This window comes from Bufo bufo, chromosome 2 (assembly GCF_905171765.1).
Source record: "Bufo bufo chromosome 2, aBufBuf1.1, whole genome shotgun sequence".
NCBI classification, from domain to species: Eukaryota; Metazoa; Chordata; class Amphibia; order Anura; family Bufonidae; genus Bufo; species Bufo bufo.
This window is the reverse complement of record NC_053390.1, coordinates 677,420,644-677,435,606: the sequence shown is the minus strand read 5'-3', so window position 1 is coordinate 677,435,606 and position 14,963 is coordinate 677,420,644. Positions and strand designations below refer to the sequence as shown.

The 14,963-nt window shown below is 44.4% G+C and overlaps 1 protein-coding gene across 3 annotated transcripts in view; it reads left to right on the top strand.

Moving 5' to 3' along the window:
• The window catches only part of SPOCK3 (SPARC (osteonectin), cwcv and kazal like domains proteoglycan 3), a 594,136-nt gene that overhangs the window by 464,323 nt on the left and 114,850 nt on the right, over positions 1 to 14,963 (top strand). For all 3 annotated transcript variants that reach the window (XM_040418639.1, XM_040418640.1, XM_040418641.1), the window contains exon 6: positions 14,044 to 14,158. In XM_040418639.1, the coding sequence (XP_040274573.1) occupies positions 14,044 to 14,158 (115 nt within the window). The remainder of the gene's footprint in view (positions 1 to 14,043; positions 14,159 to 14,963) is intronic.

Sequence of the window (14,963 nt, the reverse complement as noted above, 5' to 3'; positions counted from 1 at the left end):
GCTATTGCCATAGGCCATGATTATCCTATCCTTTCACTTCCACACTTTACAGCTACTGGGTTCACAATTAAAAGGGAGAATGTTCCCAACCTTGTTCAGGCCAAGCTACTCTTTTTTCTGACAATTAACACTTGTGCATGTATAAATACAGGCAGGCATTCTTCCCCCATTAATGCATCATTTTTGGAAGTTTGTGCAGAACAAGCCACTTTTTCTTCTGACATTAACATATGTGTATATAAATGGGGCAGGGATCTGCCTCCATTGAGGTCTGGGACAATTTTTTAGAAGCTTTCTAATATGAAAAATCATAATGTAATGCAAGGCACCAACAAACAGACCAGTGATGAAAGCAAAAAGGTGTTTATTCACCAGAAACATAAACGTCCAGGACACTTGCTGGTAACAAAGAATAATAACAAAAACCAGGCAAGGAGATTCCAGGAATAGTCCCAACCTGTGCTGAATGATGCTGTGCACTTGGCAGTCGAGTCACTCCAGATCTTGGGTCCGTTGCAAAGGACAAAGTTCCTGGCAGTCTTCAGTCACTAGCAGTTGTGACCTATACCTGGTTGAGGGAAAATAACAGTGGGCACTGATCACCCTGAGAGACCTCCTTTTAAATGCCTGCTGACCAATCCCAGGGTGCCAAGTGTCCACTACCATAGGTGAACAAATTGCCCTGCACCTGAGTACATGGCCTAAGGCAATCACAAGTTGATTAACCCATGGCTGGCTCCCTAATCCACTTTGCTCTTGTGAGTCAGTATATTATGCGCCACTGGTCGACGAAGCGCATAAGAAGCGCGTACTCGCGACCGTGTATCCCTTTGCGAACCTGCCCTCGTGCGTACGCACGGACGCATGATTGACTCAGCGCGAGTATGCGAGCGCGTGGACCCAGATGCGGAAACGGAAGTCGCAGGAGACACCGGAGACAACCCTGGCCGCGGCGTCTTGTCACTCGCCTGGCCACTCTGTCCCCGGGACTCCGACGGTCCTCCCCTCCGATGTCCACGCGAACGCATCCCCGCACTGGTTCGCAAAGGGGTCAGCGCTGGTGCATCAGAGACACGCATAACCTGTCCCGCAACTCCACGAGGACCCCTCTTGGTTCCCCTGGAGTGCAAAGCAGGTGAGGATCTTACATTACCCCCCCCTCGAGGAGGCGGCTCTGAAGACTCCAAGCAAGCTTTCCCCGGATTATCCCGGTGAAAGGCTGCCACCAACTCATCCGCATGCACCTGGCGAGCAGGTATCCAACATCTCTCCTCTGGACCAAAACCCTTCCAGTCCACCAAGTATTGAAGAGACCTTTGGACAAAACGAGAGTCCAAAATTCTGTTCACCTCGAACTCCGGTACCCCTTGGACCTCCAGCGGGGATGGGGTCTGAATGAAGGGAGCGGAGTCGGCTGCCGATTTGAGAAGTGAAACATGAAAGGTGTTCACTCCTCGGATCGACGGTGGAAGAGCAACCTTGTACGTAACTCGGTTGATCTTTTGTGTCACTGGGTATGGGCCATTGAATCGAGGACCCAACTTGGAAGATGGCTGACGCAGCGGAATGTTCCGGGTGGAGACCCACACCTGATCTCCCACCTTAAACTTTTGCTCTACGGTGCGATGACGATCAGCAAATTTCTTCTGTTGCGCCACCGCACTGCGGAGATTCCGCTGGGCCGACGACCAAATGGGACGTCTATCCTCGAACCATTGATCCACCACCGGTGAGTCAGTGGAGGGTCCGGCCAAAGGAGAGAGTCTTGGATCCCTGCCCCCCACGCACCTGAACGGAGACATCTTAGTGGAAGCATGCTCAGAGTTGTTATAAGCCACCTCCGCAAAGGGTAGATACGCTGCCCATTCCTCCTGGCAGTCTGACACCAAGCACCGGAGATATTGCTCCAGGGTCTGGTTAGTCCTTTCCGTCTGACCGTTGGTCTCTGGGTGAAAACCAGAAGAAAAAGACAAATTAATACCCAATCGGGAGCAGAAAGAACGCCAGAAGCGAGAGATGAATTGCACTCCTCTGTCTGAAACAATGTCATCCGGCGCTCCGTGTAATCGAAAGACATGATTCAAGAACAGATCTGCCAATTCTCTGGCCGAGGGCAATCCAGGGAGTGGGATAAAATGGGCCATTTTACTAAAACGGTCCACCACTACCCAGATTACCGTACTTCCAGAGGACCTTGGCAAATCTGTGATGAAATCCATGGAAATGTGAGTCCATGGAGCCTGGGGAATTGGCAGTGGGAGTAAAGTCCCAGAAGGGGCAGACCGGGACGGTTTACATCTGGCACAAACAGTACATGCCTGGATATAGGCCTTAACATCCACGGACATGTTGGGCCACCACACGTGACGTTTAACAAGGGCAAGTGTTTTCTTAACACCCAAATGCCCGGCAGACTTTGAGTCATGAAGCTGTTGGATGACCTTCAATCGAAGGTTAATGGGTACAAACCATCGACCCTCGGGTTTGTCAGGTGGACTCTCTGCCTGTGAAGGCTCAAGAAGAGAGGACAAGTCCTCCATTACTTCTGCGGCCCCCAGGGCAGCAAGAAAACATTTAGTTGGGAGAATGGTTTCTGGCTCAGAGTCCAGGACGGAAGCAACCTCAGGGAAGCAGCGGGACAGGGCATCTGCCTTCACGTTTTTGGAACCTGGTTTATAAGTGAGGCGGAAATTGAAGCGGGTGAAAAACAATGCCCACCGGGCTTGTCGGGAGTTGAGTCTTTTGGCACTCTCTAGGTACTCCAAATTTTTGTGGTCAGTGTAAACCGTGATGGGATGTTCTGCACCCTCTAGCCAATGTCTCCACTCTTGAAAAGCCAATTTTACTCCCAGAAGCTCTCTATTGCCGATATCATAATTACACTCGGCTGGAGAGAGCTTCCGAGAGAAGAAGGCACAGGGATGTAACCTCTCAGGGTCCCCAGAATACTGTGAGAGAACTGCCCCTACACCGACCTCTGAGGCATCGACCTCGAGAACAAAAGGTCTGGAGGTGTCTGGATGAGTAAGAATTGGTGCCGTGCAAAAGGCCTGTTTCAGCGTCTCAAAGGCTCTGACTGCCTCTCTCGTCCACTTAGAAGGATTAGCTCCCTTCTTAGTGAGGTTGGTGAGAGGTACTACTATCGCAGAAAAATTCTTAATAAACTTGCGGTAGAAGTTGGCAAAGCCTAAGAAACGCTGCAACCCCTTAAGATCCTTAGGCTGAGGCCAATCCAAAACAGCAGAAAGTTTGGATGGGTCCATAGCCAATCCCTTTTCTGAGATAATGTACCCCAGGAAAGGTAATTCTTTCACCTCAAACAGACACTTCTCAAGTTTGGCATAGAGGCGGTTCTCCCTCAGCTTCTGGAAAACCTGACACACGTGTCTCCGATGAGAGACCAGATCCGAAGAGTAGATTAGTATGTCATCTAGATAGACAACAACACATCTATCCAAGAAATCTCTGAGAACATCGTTGATGAACTCCTGGAAGACCGCAGGAGCATTACAGAGACCGAAAGGCATCGCGAGATACTCGTAATGCCCGTCTCTGGTATTAAATGCGGTCTTCCATTCGTCACCCTCTCTAATGCGAACTAAATTATAAGCACCCCTTAAATCGAGTTTGGTGAAGACTCGGGCCCCTGCCACCTGAGAAAACAGATCATCAATCAGAGGCAGTGGATACCGATTCTTCACCGTAATACGATTAAGGGCACGATAATCGATGCAAGGTCTCAAGCCTCCATCCTTCTTCTCCACAAAGAAGAATCCAGCTCCAGCAGGGGAAGTGGATGGACGAATGAAATTCTTCTCAAGGTTCTCTTTAATATACTCCCGCTGAGCCTGAACCTCAGGCCCAGTGAGATTATAAAGATGCCCTCGTGGTGGCATGGTACCTGGCAACAGGTCTATAGGACAATCATATGACCTGTGGGGAGGTAACACATCAGCCCCCTGAGGACTGAACACATCTCGGAAATTATGATACTGCTGTGGTAAAGTACTTAATACTTCCATGGAGGCTAGTGACAGGTCGGGACGAATGCACTTAGTAAGGCATTCCGTACTCCACTGACAAATAAGACCCGAGCGCCAGTCCACTACTGGATTATGGAGCCTTAACCAAGGGAGACCCAAAATCACGGGAGTGGATGGCATGTCAAGGACAAAAAGGCTTAAGGTCTCCCGATGATCAGCCCCCACCGTTACCTGTATTCCCGGAGTCATCCACACTGCACGACCATCTTGAAGAGGGGAACCATCAATCGCGGTCACTGACATGGTGGTTTTCGGCTGGATCAACGGGATGCCAAGTCGACGAACCAAGGTTGAGTCCACAAAATTCCCAGCGGCCCCAGAATCGATTAGTGCTGAAAACTCATGGACCTTGTCTTGCCACCGTAAGGATATGGATACCATCACCCGGCTTGGAGGAGGGATAATAGCACCTAGGGGGTTCTCCTCTATGCCCCCTAGGTTCATTCGTTTCCCGCCGGCAGGAGGGGACAGGTTTTAACGAGGTGTCCAGACTTTCCGCAAAATAGGCACAGGCCTTTCTGTTGGCGACGAGCTCGTTCTGCCTGTGTGAGATGGGAGGATCCAACCTCCATTGGCTCTTCGGCCGATTTAAGAGGCCCTGGATGTGGTCGAGAGGATGAAAACCGAGACGACCGTTCCACTCGCCTCTCACGGATTCGCCTGTCGGCATCGATTGCCTGAGAGATAGCCATTTCCAATGAGAAGGGGGTAGGCAAGGCCAAAAGAAGATCCCGGACCGCATCCGAAAGTCCCAAACGGAAGCGATGGCGTAGGGCTGCGTCGCCCCAGGTGGTGAAAGCTGCCCATCGCCTGAATTCTGCAGCGTATTCTTCAGCTGGGCGGCGGCCTTGTTGAATATGCTCAAGATTGGTCTCTGCGGTGCGAGTACGATCCGGGTCATCGTAAATCACAGCCATAGCCTCGAAGAAGGCGTCCACTGACGAAAAAGCTGTATGGTCTTGAGGCAAATTAAATGCCCAACGTTGGGGGTCTCCACGTAGCAGTGACATTACAATCCCAATTCTCTGCCTGAGAGTGCCAGAAGCCATCGGACGCAACTGGAAATAAAGGAGACAGGAGTCCCTGAAGTTTAAGAACTCCTGACGCTCTCCTGTGAAGGGGTCAGGCAGAGGGATCTTAGGTTCTGTTTGATGCCTTGCGATAGTGATGGGTAGTGCTGAGGCTCCCTGGATAAGCTGCTGAACCTCCTCCATCACAGTTGTCAGTTGCTCTTGGATTTGCGCTGCAGCGGCTGCTGGTATATTTGGGCGTCGTTGGAACAGCAGGTTAACGGCTCCCGTTAATTCACTCAGCTGCTGCTGGATATTGTCCATGGCAACTGTTAGTTGGGCCCACTGTTCTGTAATGCAAGGCACCAACAAACAGACCAGTGATGAAAGCAAAAAGGTGTTTATTCACCAGAAACATAAACGTCCAGGACACTTGCTGGTAACAAAGAATAATAACAAAAACCAGGCAAGGAGATTCCAGGAATAGTCCCAACCTGTGCTGAATGATGCTGTGCACTTGGCAGTCGAGTCACTCCAGATCTTGGGTCCGTTGCAAAGGACAAAGTTCCTGGCAGTCTTCAGTCACTAGCAGTTGTGACCTATACCTGGTTGAGGGAAAATAACAGTGGGCACTGATCACCCTGAGAGACCTCCTTTTAAATGCCTGCTGACCAATCCCAGGGTGCCAAGTGTCCACTACCATAGGTGAACAAATTGCCCTGCACCTGAGTACATGGCCTAAGGCAAGCACAAGTTGATTAACCCATGGCTGGCTCCCTAATCCACTTTGCTCTTGTGAGTCAGTATATTATGCGCCACTGGTCGACGAAGCGCATAAGAAGCGCGTACTCGCGACCGTGTATCCCTTTGCGAACCTGCCCTCGTGCGTACGCACGGACGCATGATTGACTCAGCGCGAGTATGCGAGCGCGTGGACCCAGATGCGGAAACGGAAGTCGCAGGAGACACCGGAGACAACCCTGGCCGCGGCGTCTTGTCACTCGCCTGGCCACTCTGTCCCCGGGACTCCGACGGTCCTCCCCTCCGATGTCCACGCGAACGCATCCCCGCACTGGTTCGCAAAGGGGTCAGCGCTGGTGCATCAGAGACACGCATAACCTGTCCCGCAACTCCACGAGGACCCCTCTTGGTTCCCCTGGAGTGCAAAGCAGGTGAGGATCTTACACATAACACATGCGACTGGGCAGTGTGTTTGTTAACACCGTCAAACATGCATTTATCTATAATTATATATGTCAGTGTCACTTTGACGTTATTTGTTATTGCTGTAGAGAGTTGCATAGAGAGTGGGGAATGAAAAAGCAAAAAGCAAATAAAAATTATTAAAATTATCAAAAAGAGATCTTTTCCTTAACAAAATCTGAGTCGTAGGAGATTAGAGTTTGTTATATACCAATTTTCAGGGCAATTGGAGCAACTTCAAATCATGACGAATTGATTAATTTGATAAATTGAACATGAAATTCATTTCTATAAGTTCACTCATCTCTAATATAGATAAAAAAATAGATTTGTGATCATATGCTAACTCAAACTCGATACCGGTAGTTTGAAACAATTTGTTTTAAAAAAAAATATGTTAGCTGATGGACTTGATGGACTCATTCAGATACACTTCTAAAACTACTATGTGAGTAGAAATTGAGCAAAAAATTCAAATCCCCTTAACCCTGAACACTTGTCTTTTTCTGATCAAAAGGTACAAAAAGCTGTTGCTTTGACATATGGTTAAAGAGGTTGTCTGTTTGTCTGAGATAATTAAAAATGTTGAAAAAGCCCTGCAAAAAAAATAAAAAATCATGTTATATTCTACTTTCTCCAGCACCATTCTCTGCTGAACTGGCCTGGTTCTCCTGATGTGCCAGCACTGTTTTATGGCATGTGACTGCTGCAGCCGATCCCTGTTCTCAGTGGTCTAATGCATTGATTTGCTGTAGCCAGAGGTGATGTTGCTACACTTGCACAACACAGTGTCAGTGACTTATACAGTGATGTGCAGTTTTAGTGATGTACACAGAGATGTGCAGGTGTACGGCACGTGATCCTTGCAGCCTCTCTGCTGCCAATCACCATCCTCAACATTAGATACTGGCACATCATCTACGCTCTAGTTTGCAAACAAGCAGGGGCAGGAAAACTAGATCAGTGCTGCAGAGAATTGTACTGGAGAAAGTGGTAAGTATAAGATGATTTTTCTTTTTTTGACTATCGCAGGGCTTTTTATTTTCTCCCACAACCCTTTAATACTAGAATAATAAAATGTATTTATATAGCGCCACCATATTCCGCAGCGCTTTACAAACTCATAGAGTTCATGTACAAAACAAAAGTCACTGGCTAATATACAGGGTGGGCCATTTATATGGATACACCTTAATAAAATGGGAATGGTTGGTGATATTAACTTCCTGTTTGTGGCACATTAGTATATGTGAGGGGGGAAGCTTTTCAAGATGGGTGGTGACCATGGCGGTCATTTTGAAGTTGGCCATTTTGAATCCAATAGGAAGATGGTCATGTGACACATCAAACTTATTGGGACTTCCACAAGAAAAACAATGGTGTGCTTGATTTTAAAGTAACTTTATTCTTTCATGAGTTATTTACAAGTTTCTGACCACTTATAAAATGTGTTCAATATGCTGCCCATTGTGTTGGATTGTCAATGCAACCCTCTTCTCCCACTCTTCACACACTGATAGCAACACTGCAGGAGAAATGCTAGCACAGGCTTCCAGTATCCATAGTTTCAGGTGCTGCACATCTCGTATCTTCACAGCATAGACAATTGCCTTCAGATGACCCCAAAGATAAAAGTCTAAGGGGGTCAGATCGGGAGACCTTGGGGGCCATTCAACTGGCCCACGATGACCAATCCACTTTCCAGGAAACTGTTCATCTAGGAAAGCTCGGACCTGACACCCATAATGTGGTGGTGCACCATCTTGCTGGAAAAACTCAGGGAACGTGCCAGCTTCAGTGCATAAAGAGGGAAACACATCATCATGTAGCAATTTCGCATATCCAGTGGCCTTGAGGTTTCCATTGATGAAGAATGGCCCCACTATCTTTGTACCCCATATACCACACCATACCATCAATTTTTTTTGTTCCAACAGTCTTGGAGGGATCTATCCAATGTGGGTTAGTGTCAGACCAATAGCGGTGGTTTTGTTTGTTAACTTCACCATTCACATAAAAGTTGGCTTGATCACTGAACAAAATCTTCTGCGTAAACTGAGGGTCCTGTTCCAATTTTTGTTTTGCCCATTCTGCAAATTCAGTGCGCCGATCTGGGTCATCCTCGTTGAGATGCTGCAGTAGCTGGAGTTTGTAAGGGTGCCATTTGTGAGTAGCTAATATCCGCCAAAGGGATGTTCGACTAATGCCACTCTCCAGTGACATGCGGCGAGTGCTACGCTGTGGGCTCTTGCTAAATGAAGCTAGGACAGCCACTGATGTTTCTTCATTAGAGACAGATTTCATGCGTCCACATTTTGGCAAATCCAACACTGAAACAGTTTCACGAAACTTAGCAAGCAGTTTGCTAACTGTAGCATGGGAGATGGGTGGTTTTGTAGGGTGTCTTGCATTGAAATCTGCTGCAATGACCCGGTTACTGCATTCACCAGACATCAACACAATTTCTATCCGCTCCTCACGTGTTAACCTCGGCGACATGTCAATGGCTGTAAACAAAGAGAAACTTGTAAATAACTCATGAAAGAATAAAGTTACATTAAAACCAAGCACACCATTGTTTTTCGTGTGAAATTCCCAATGAGTTTGGTGTGTCACATGACCCTCTTCCTATTGAAAAAACAAAAGTTGGATTCAAAATGGCCGACTTCAAAATGGCCGCCATAGTCACCACCCATCTTGAAAAGTTTCCCCCCTCACATATACTAATGTGCCACAAACAGGAAGTTAATATCACCAACCATTCCCATTTTATTAAGGTGTATCCGTATAAATGGCCCACCCTGTACAACTGAAACACTAGGAGTCAGGGCCCTGCTCACAAGAGCTTACAATCTATGAGGAATTGGGGGTGACACATAAGGTAGTTGATTGTGAAAAGTAGGATTCAAGCCATTATTGAACTGAAAGGAATGCTGCCAGACGATCTGCTTCGGGTTTGGGACTGTTAGAGGATTGAGTTCAGGCCAGAGGAGTTTGTGGGGGAGAGGTTTACTGAGTCTGCCTGAAAACATGTGTTTTTAAGGCACGTTTGAAGGTGAAAAAGTTATGAATTGTCCTGATATTCTGGGGCAGGGTATTCCAGAGAGTAGGTGCAGCTCGAGAAAAATCTTGAAGACGGGAGTGAGAGGTACAAATTATGGAGGATGTTAATCTTAGGTCACTAACAGAACGAAGAGCACTAGTAGGGTGGTAGACGGAAATAAGGGGAGGAAATGTATAGAGGTGCAGCACTGTGGAGAGCTTTGTGGGTAAGGGTGAGAAGTTTGAAATGTATTCTGTGGATGGGCAACCAGTGAAGTGACTGGCACAGGCTAGTAGCATCAGTGTAGCGGTTGGATAGATGAGCATGGCTGCAGTATTTAGGACAGACTGGAGGGGGGAGAGTTTAGTGAGAGGGAGAATGATTAGTAATGCGTTGCAGTAGTCAAGATAAGAATAAATCAAGGCAACAACAAGAGTTTTTGCCGTTTCCACAATAAGAAAAGGGTGGATTCTGGCGATATTCTTGAGGTGCAGATGACAAGAGCGTGCAAGTGATTGAATATGGGAACAAAGGAAAGATCTGAGTCAAACGTGGCCCCAAGACAGTGGGCATGTTGCACAGAAGTTATGATATTGAAATTGAAATATCAAGTTTAGGTGGGTTAGTAGATGGGGGAAAGACAAGAAGTTCAGCTTTTGAGAGGTTCAGTTTTACATACAGAGAGTACATGTTAGAGACAGCTGCCAGACAATTACTGGTGTTTTGGAGTAAAGCAGGGGTGATGTCAGGGAATGAAGTGTATAGTTGTGCATCGTCAGTAGAGATGAGCGAATTTCATATTTTGAAATTCGTTCACGCTTCGTTTACTGGTAAAAGGTAAATTGCGTTAAGGATTCCGTTACCATGGACCATAACGCAATTCTATGACGGATTGCATAACAGAATGCCTTTAGAGGCATTCCGTTATTCATTCCGGCATAATAGAAGTCTATGGGCTGCAAAATAGATCTGTTTCGTTATGCAGGGGAGTCCTCTCCTGCAAGACGGAAACGGGACGTATCCAATTTGTACCCCATAGACTTCTATTATGATGGAATGAATAACGGAATGCCTCTAAAGGCATTCCGTTATGCATTCCGTCATAGAATTGCGTTATGGTCCATGGTAGTGGAATCCATAACGCAATTCACCCTTTTACCAGTAAATAAAGCATGAACGAATTTCATAACCTTAAATTCTCTCATCTCTAGTTGTCAGCATAGAGACGGTACCGAAAGCCAAACCTACTGATAGTCTGTCCGATGGGGGCTGTGTAGAGGGAGAAGAGTAGAGGACCTAGTACTGAGCCCTGAGGAATGCCAACATCAGGAGGAAGAGGAGAAGAAGAAGAAGAGCCAGCAAATGATACACTAAAAAAGTGGCTAGAGAGATAATACTGACAGATTATAAGAATATTTCAGGAGTCTTCTAGTATAGGCTTATGGTTTCATAATGGTTTCAATTCTAGCAAAAATATGGAGGACAGATTGTTTTTTGAATCAATTTCACTTGTTTCAGTAGCAGGAGCTTTGGTTCCTCATGGCACATTTAGACGAGTAGATAATGATTACAATTCGATTGCTAATGATTCATGTTTGATGATAATCGTGTGTTCTGTCTTCATACACGTTTACACAGTGTGCAGTCTGACATTCAGCATAAACCATTACTGTATTCCAAATAAGAGGACTGTTTTTTGTAGTCTAACTTGTTTATTGGTCAACAAGTCGTACATATGTGATTGATTGTTTGATTGGTAAAACAGGATTGTTTGATTGGTAAAACTCTAAGAATACAAATAGCATGTATAAGTATAAAGTATAGATAGCATGTACTATAACATTTGCATTAAGTGGAAGGTGTTTTACAGTGAAGAAGTTTAAGCAAACAGTGAAGGAGTTTAAGCATGCATGGGATAGGCATAAGGCCATCCTTCATATAAGATAGGGCCAGGGGCTATCCATAGTATTCAGTATATTGGGCAGACTAGATGGGCCAAATGGTTCTTATCTGCCGACACATTCTATGTTTCTATGTTTCATTAACACTGAAGCATATGGTAAAATGGCTGTCTGTACATAAGATTACATGTCTAGCTAACAGTAGTAACAACTCCCTGAGTAACAATGACTAACTAACTGAACAGCTCTGCATAGCACAATATCCCTGAAACAAAGGTAGATCTCTCACCAGATACTGTATGCTTTTACAAGGATGGTGACGTTTAAGAAGGAAATATGCAAAAGGACAGATCTGATGATGTGTCCTGGAGACTAGAGGCTTCTCTTTCCCGGAATGCTTTTCACTCCCACAATGCAGTGCACCACCCACAATGCAGTAGTCTTTGTAACAGAAAAACAAAGTGTAATACAACCTAACACTGCTAGATGGTGCCATAGCCACAGAATTATCATGACTCTGGCAGAATGAATTAGAATCATTTTCTAACCCTGCTGGACTGAACATCGTGCATTGTAAATGTATTTAGCAAATGAACAATTGTACTCAAAAATATTTGATCAATGCTTGAAATATCGTTTATAAGAATAAATAAATCATAAGTTGTCAGTATTGAATTGTGGTAATGTAAAAGTACATTGTGTGGTCTTTTGATGATGTGGACAAAAACAGTGTTTTATGTAAATCATTGCTGTCTAAATACAGTGAATGGTCCTCAATTAGGTGAGTAAATGACCACATGCGAACAAATTTGTATACAATAATCTTTGCATGAAAATGCTGGTTTATCATCAGCTTTATCACTAAATGTAATTGTGTAATTAATTGCCTAAACCATTATATACTTGTCTACATTCAGCAATTCTTGACCATGCAATTCATGGTCAAGAATTTCCTGATGATACTGCTGGTAATCTGACAGAGCTTCTCTCTGCAAGGCAACTTATAGTACCAAGACTAGGTTGCCTAACAAAAATATCCTTGCTTAATATATCTGGTTAGTTCCTCTTTATTGGTTTATTACCTCTGTATTAGTGATGAGCGAATTTCTTGATTCGAGTCACCACATTATTCCAAAAATTCAATGCTGTCTGAATTAGTTCTACCTGAATTAGAGAGAGAGAAATACTAACATGTAACTCTTCTCTGGAAAAGAGATGCGTAAATCAGTCTAAGCAGAGAGAATTAGGTTAGCTGAAAAGACTGAGAGGACTTGGTTGGTGTCCGGAAAGGTACTATTCCCTCTTATGGAGAATAAGTGAGGAGTATTGTAGGCCAGGAAATGCTCCTCAGGGTTTCTAAGAAAAATTATGGGCAAATTAGCAAATTTGCTGGCATTAGAAAAGCTTAGCTTTTCTTTTCCTTTCTGAAAGAAAGCTAATTTGTATATTTTGAGATTTCTGGGAAAGATATCCCAATTAGCTTTCCTTCCAACAGATATAAGATGTGCTAATTTATGTATATTTTTCACAGAAACATAGGGGAGCGTTCTCTGGACTACAGTACTCCTCAGACGTACTTAGCGCTCTTCATTAGGAGAACTAGTACCCACACAGACCCCAATCATGGCCTCTCTGGCAGCTAAGCTATTTCTCTCTGGTCAGCATTAGTGAAAAAAGAGCTGTTTGCTGGAATGAGATGCTAATTTTTTGGGGGGGAACAAAGAGTGATTTGCATATCTAATACTGCATATCTATATTTTCCAAAGAAGCATTTATTTTTTTCCCTTTTGGTAGAGGAACTGATTTGCATATCTCTTTTCCAGATGAGCATTAAGCATTAGTCTCTCTCTGATTCACTCAAAACTAATCTCAAGAAATTCAGGTTTGTTAGAATCCCAAATTTTTTGAAAATTTCAGATGAATTCTGAATCCATAGAATTGATTCGCTCATCTCTACTCAGTGTTAAGTTGGTGCTATGTCCTGACTAGGCAGACCCCAGTGGTGTACTTATATCAGCAGTTTTTCCCTTACATTAAATTTCAATTGGTATTTTGCAGTACTGTTATATATTGCTAAGTAATATGACTTTTCAGTTAATGAACATATTTCCGAATGGTAGCAAACAAAGATGTCCAAATGTGCAGCATTATTTTAATATACAGAAACCATTACAGTAGTAAATATAGTAGTATTTGTTCCAAGCTAGTACAAGAATAGGTACTAGAGATGAGCTATTGTATAAAGTGGAATTCAATCTGAATTTCAGGATAAATTCGACTTGCCGTGAAGCCAAATTTCCTCGTGCTTCATGGAGTCGATTTAACCTGAAAGAATGCAAAAAAAAAAATTATACCTCCTCCATTTGCTCGTGATGGGCCGCCTATCGCCATCTTGATTTAATATCTTCAGGCGTGATGACGTACAAGATTTCGCTCCAGATTTTCAAGCAAGATGGCGACGGACGGCAGAAGCAAGTGGAGGAGGTAAGTATGATTGAATTTTTTTCTGTAAATTTCATACTGTTTTTACTCTCAGGTGCTGCGATCATGTATGAACGCGGCATCTGAGGGGTGCAATGATGGGGAGCAGCGCTATCGCAGCTCCCTGTCTTTGCACCTGCTACTTACAAAAAAAGTGAAAAAAGTAATTTGTTACGAAGCAAGTTTTTTTGTATAATTAAAATTTTGAATTCCCAATACTTTGCTCATCTCAAATAGGTACCTAAGATAATGGCTTACAGATCTATAATGCATAATTGAAAGTGAACAAACTGTAATAAGTCTGAAACTGCCATGGAATGATCAACTGTAATATGCAGATTATATTTTCCTGTATATTTCAGTGTAAATTAGAATATCAGGCCTGTATCCTGGGTAAACAAATATCTGTGAAGTGTGATGGATATTGTCCCTGTTCTTCAAGCAAATCAAGTCCAGTAATCAAAAATAAGAAAAGAGGTAAGACTTGTAAATAATTTTTTTTTAAGTATTGGATTGTGGGGATTAATATCACCTTGGTGGCCCTATTTCAAATTTTCACTGTGTATTCAATTACCCCTTAATTCCACAGTGTTTGTTCCCTGTACTGCCTACTTTTACCTGTGCTTAAAATAGGGTTGCTAGGCATGGTCCGTAGGACGGAGGACGCAGGAGCACGCAGTGTGCAAGGTCACATTACTGACAGCCATTGACTGTAAGTAAATGATTAAAGCCAGGTCCTCCCCAGCAGCTGATAACAGTGCCTGGGCTGTGTGCACTTCTCCCTGTCCCTGAACTTGGCAGACGCTCCCTCACTCAGCAGAGCTGGAGAAGTAGAGTTGAAGCAGCGCAGACCAGGGAAGGGAGATCTGCCATCTGCTCAGTGTATAAATGAAAGCAACATGTGGACCCCTTTGTGCTGCAGGAGATTAACCCTTTAGGGGGGAGGGCTCTGGTTACTGACACTTTTGGGGGTCTATTGTTACTGGCTAGTGAGGGCAGGCGGGATTAGCCTCAGGGTGAGGGCAGTGGCGGCCATCTTAACTGAATAGTGAAATTGCAGTTTTATGCAGACTGGTTGCTAAGGGCTGAATCTTATTAAATATGGGGTACGTCTGTCTAATAGTAACTGATTCTGGAATATCATGTTATTAATAACTACATATATGAAAATTTTAATTAGGGTCTAAATGTGACAGTTATCCTTTAAGGTTTGTCCAGCCCAAACAATATCTTCTAATATGTTTTATGTAGCAAGCTATACATGTTACCCATACTGTTCAAT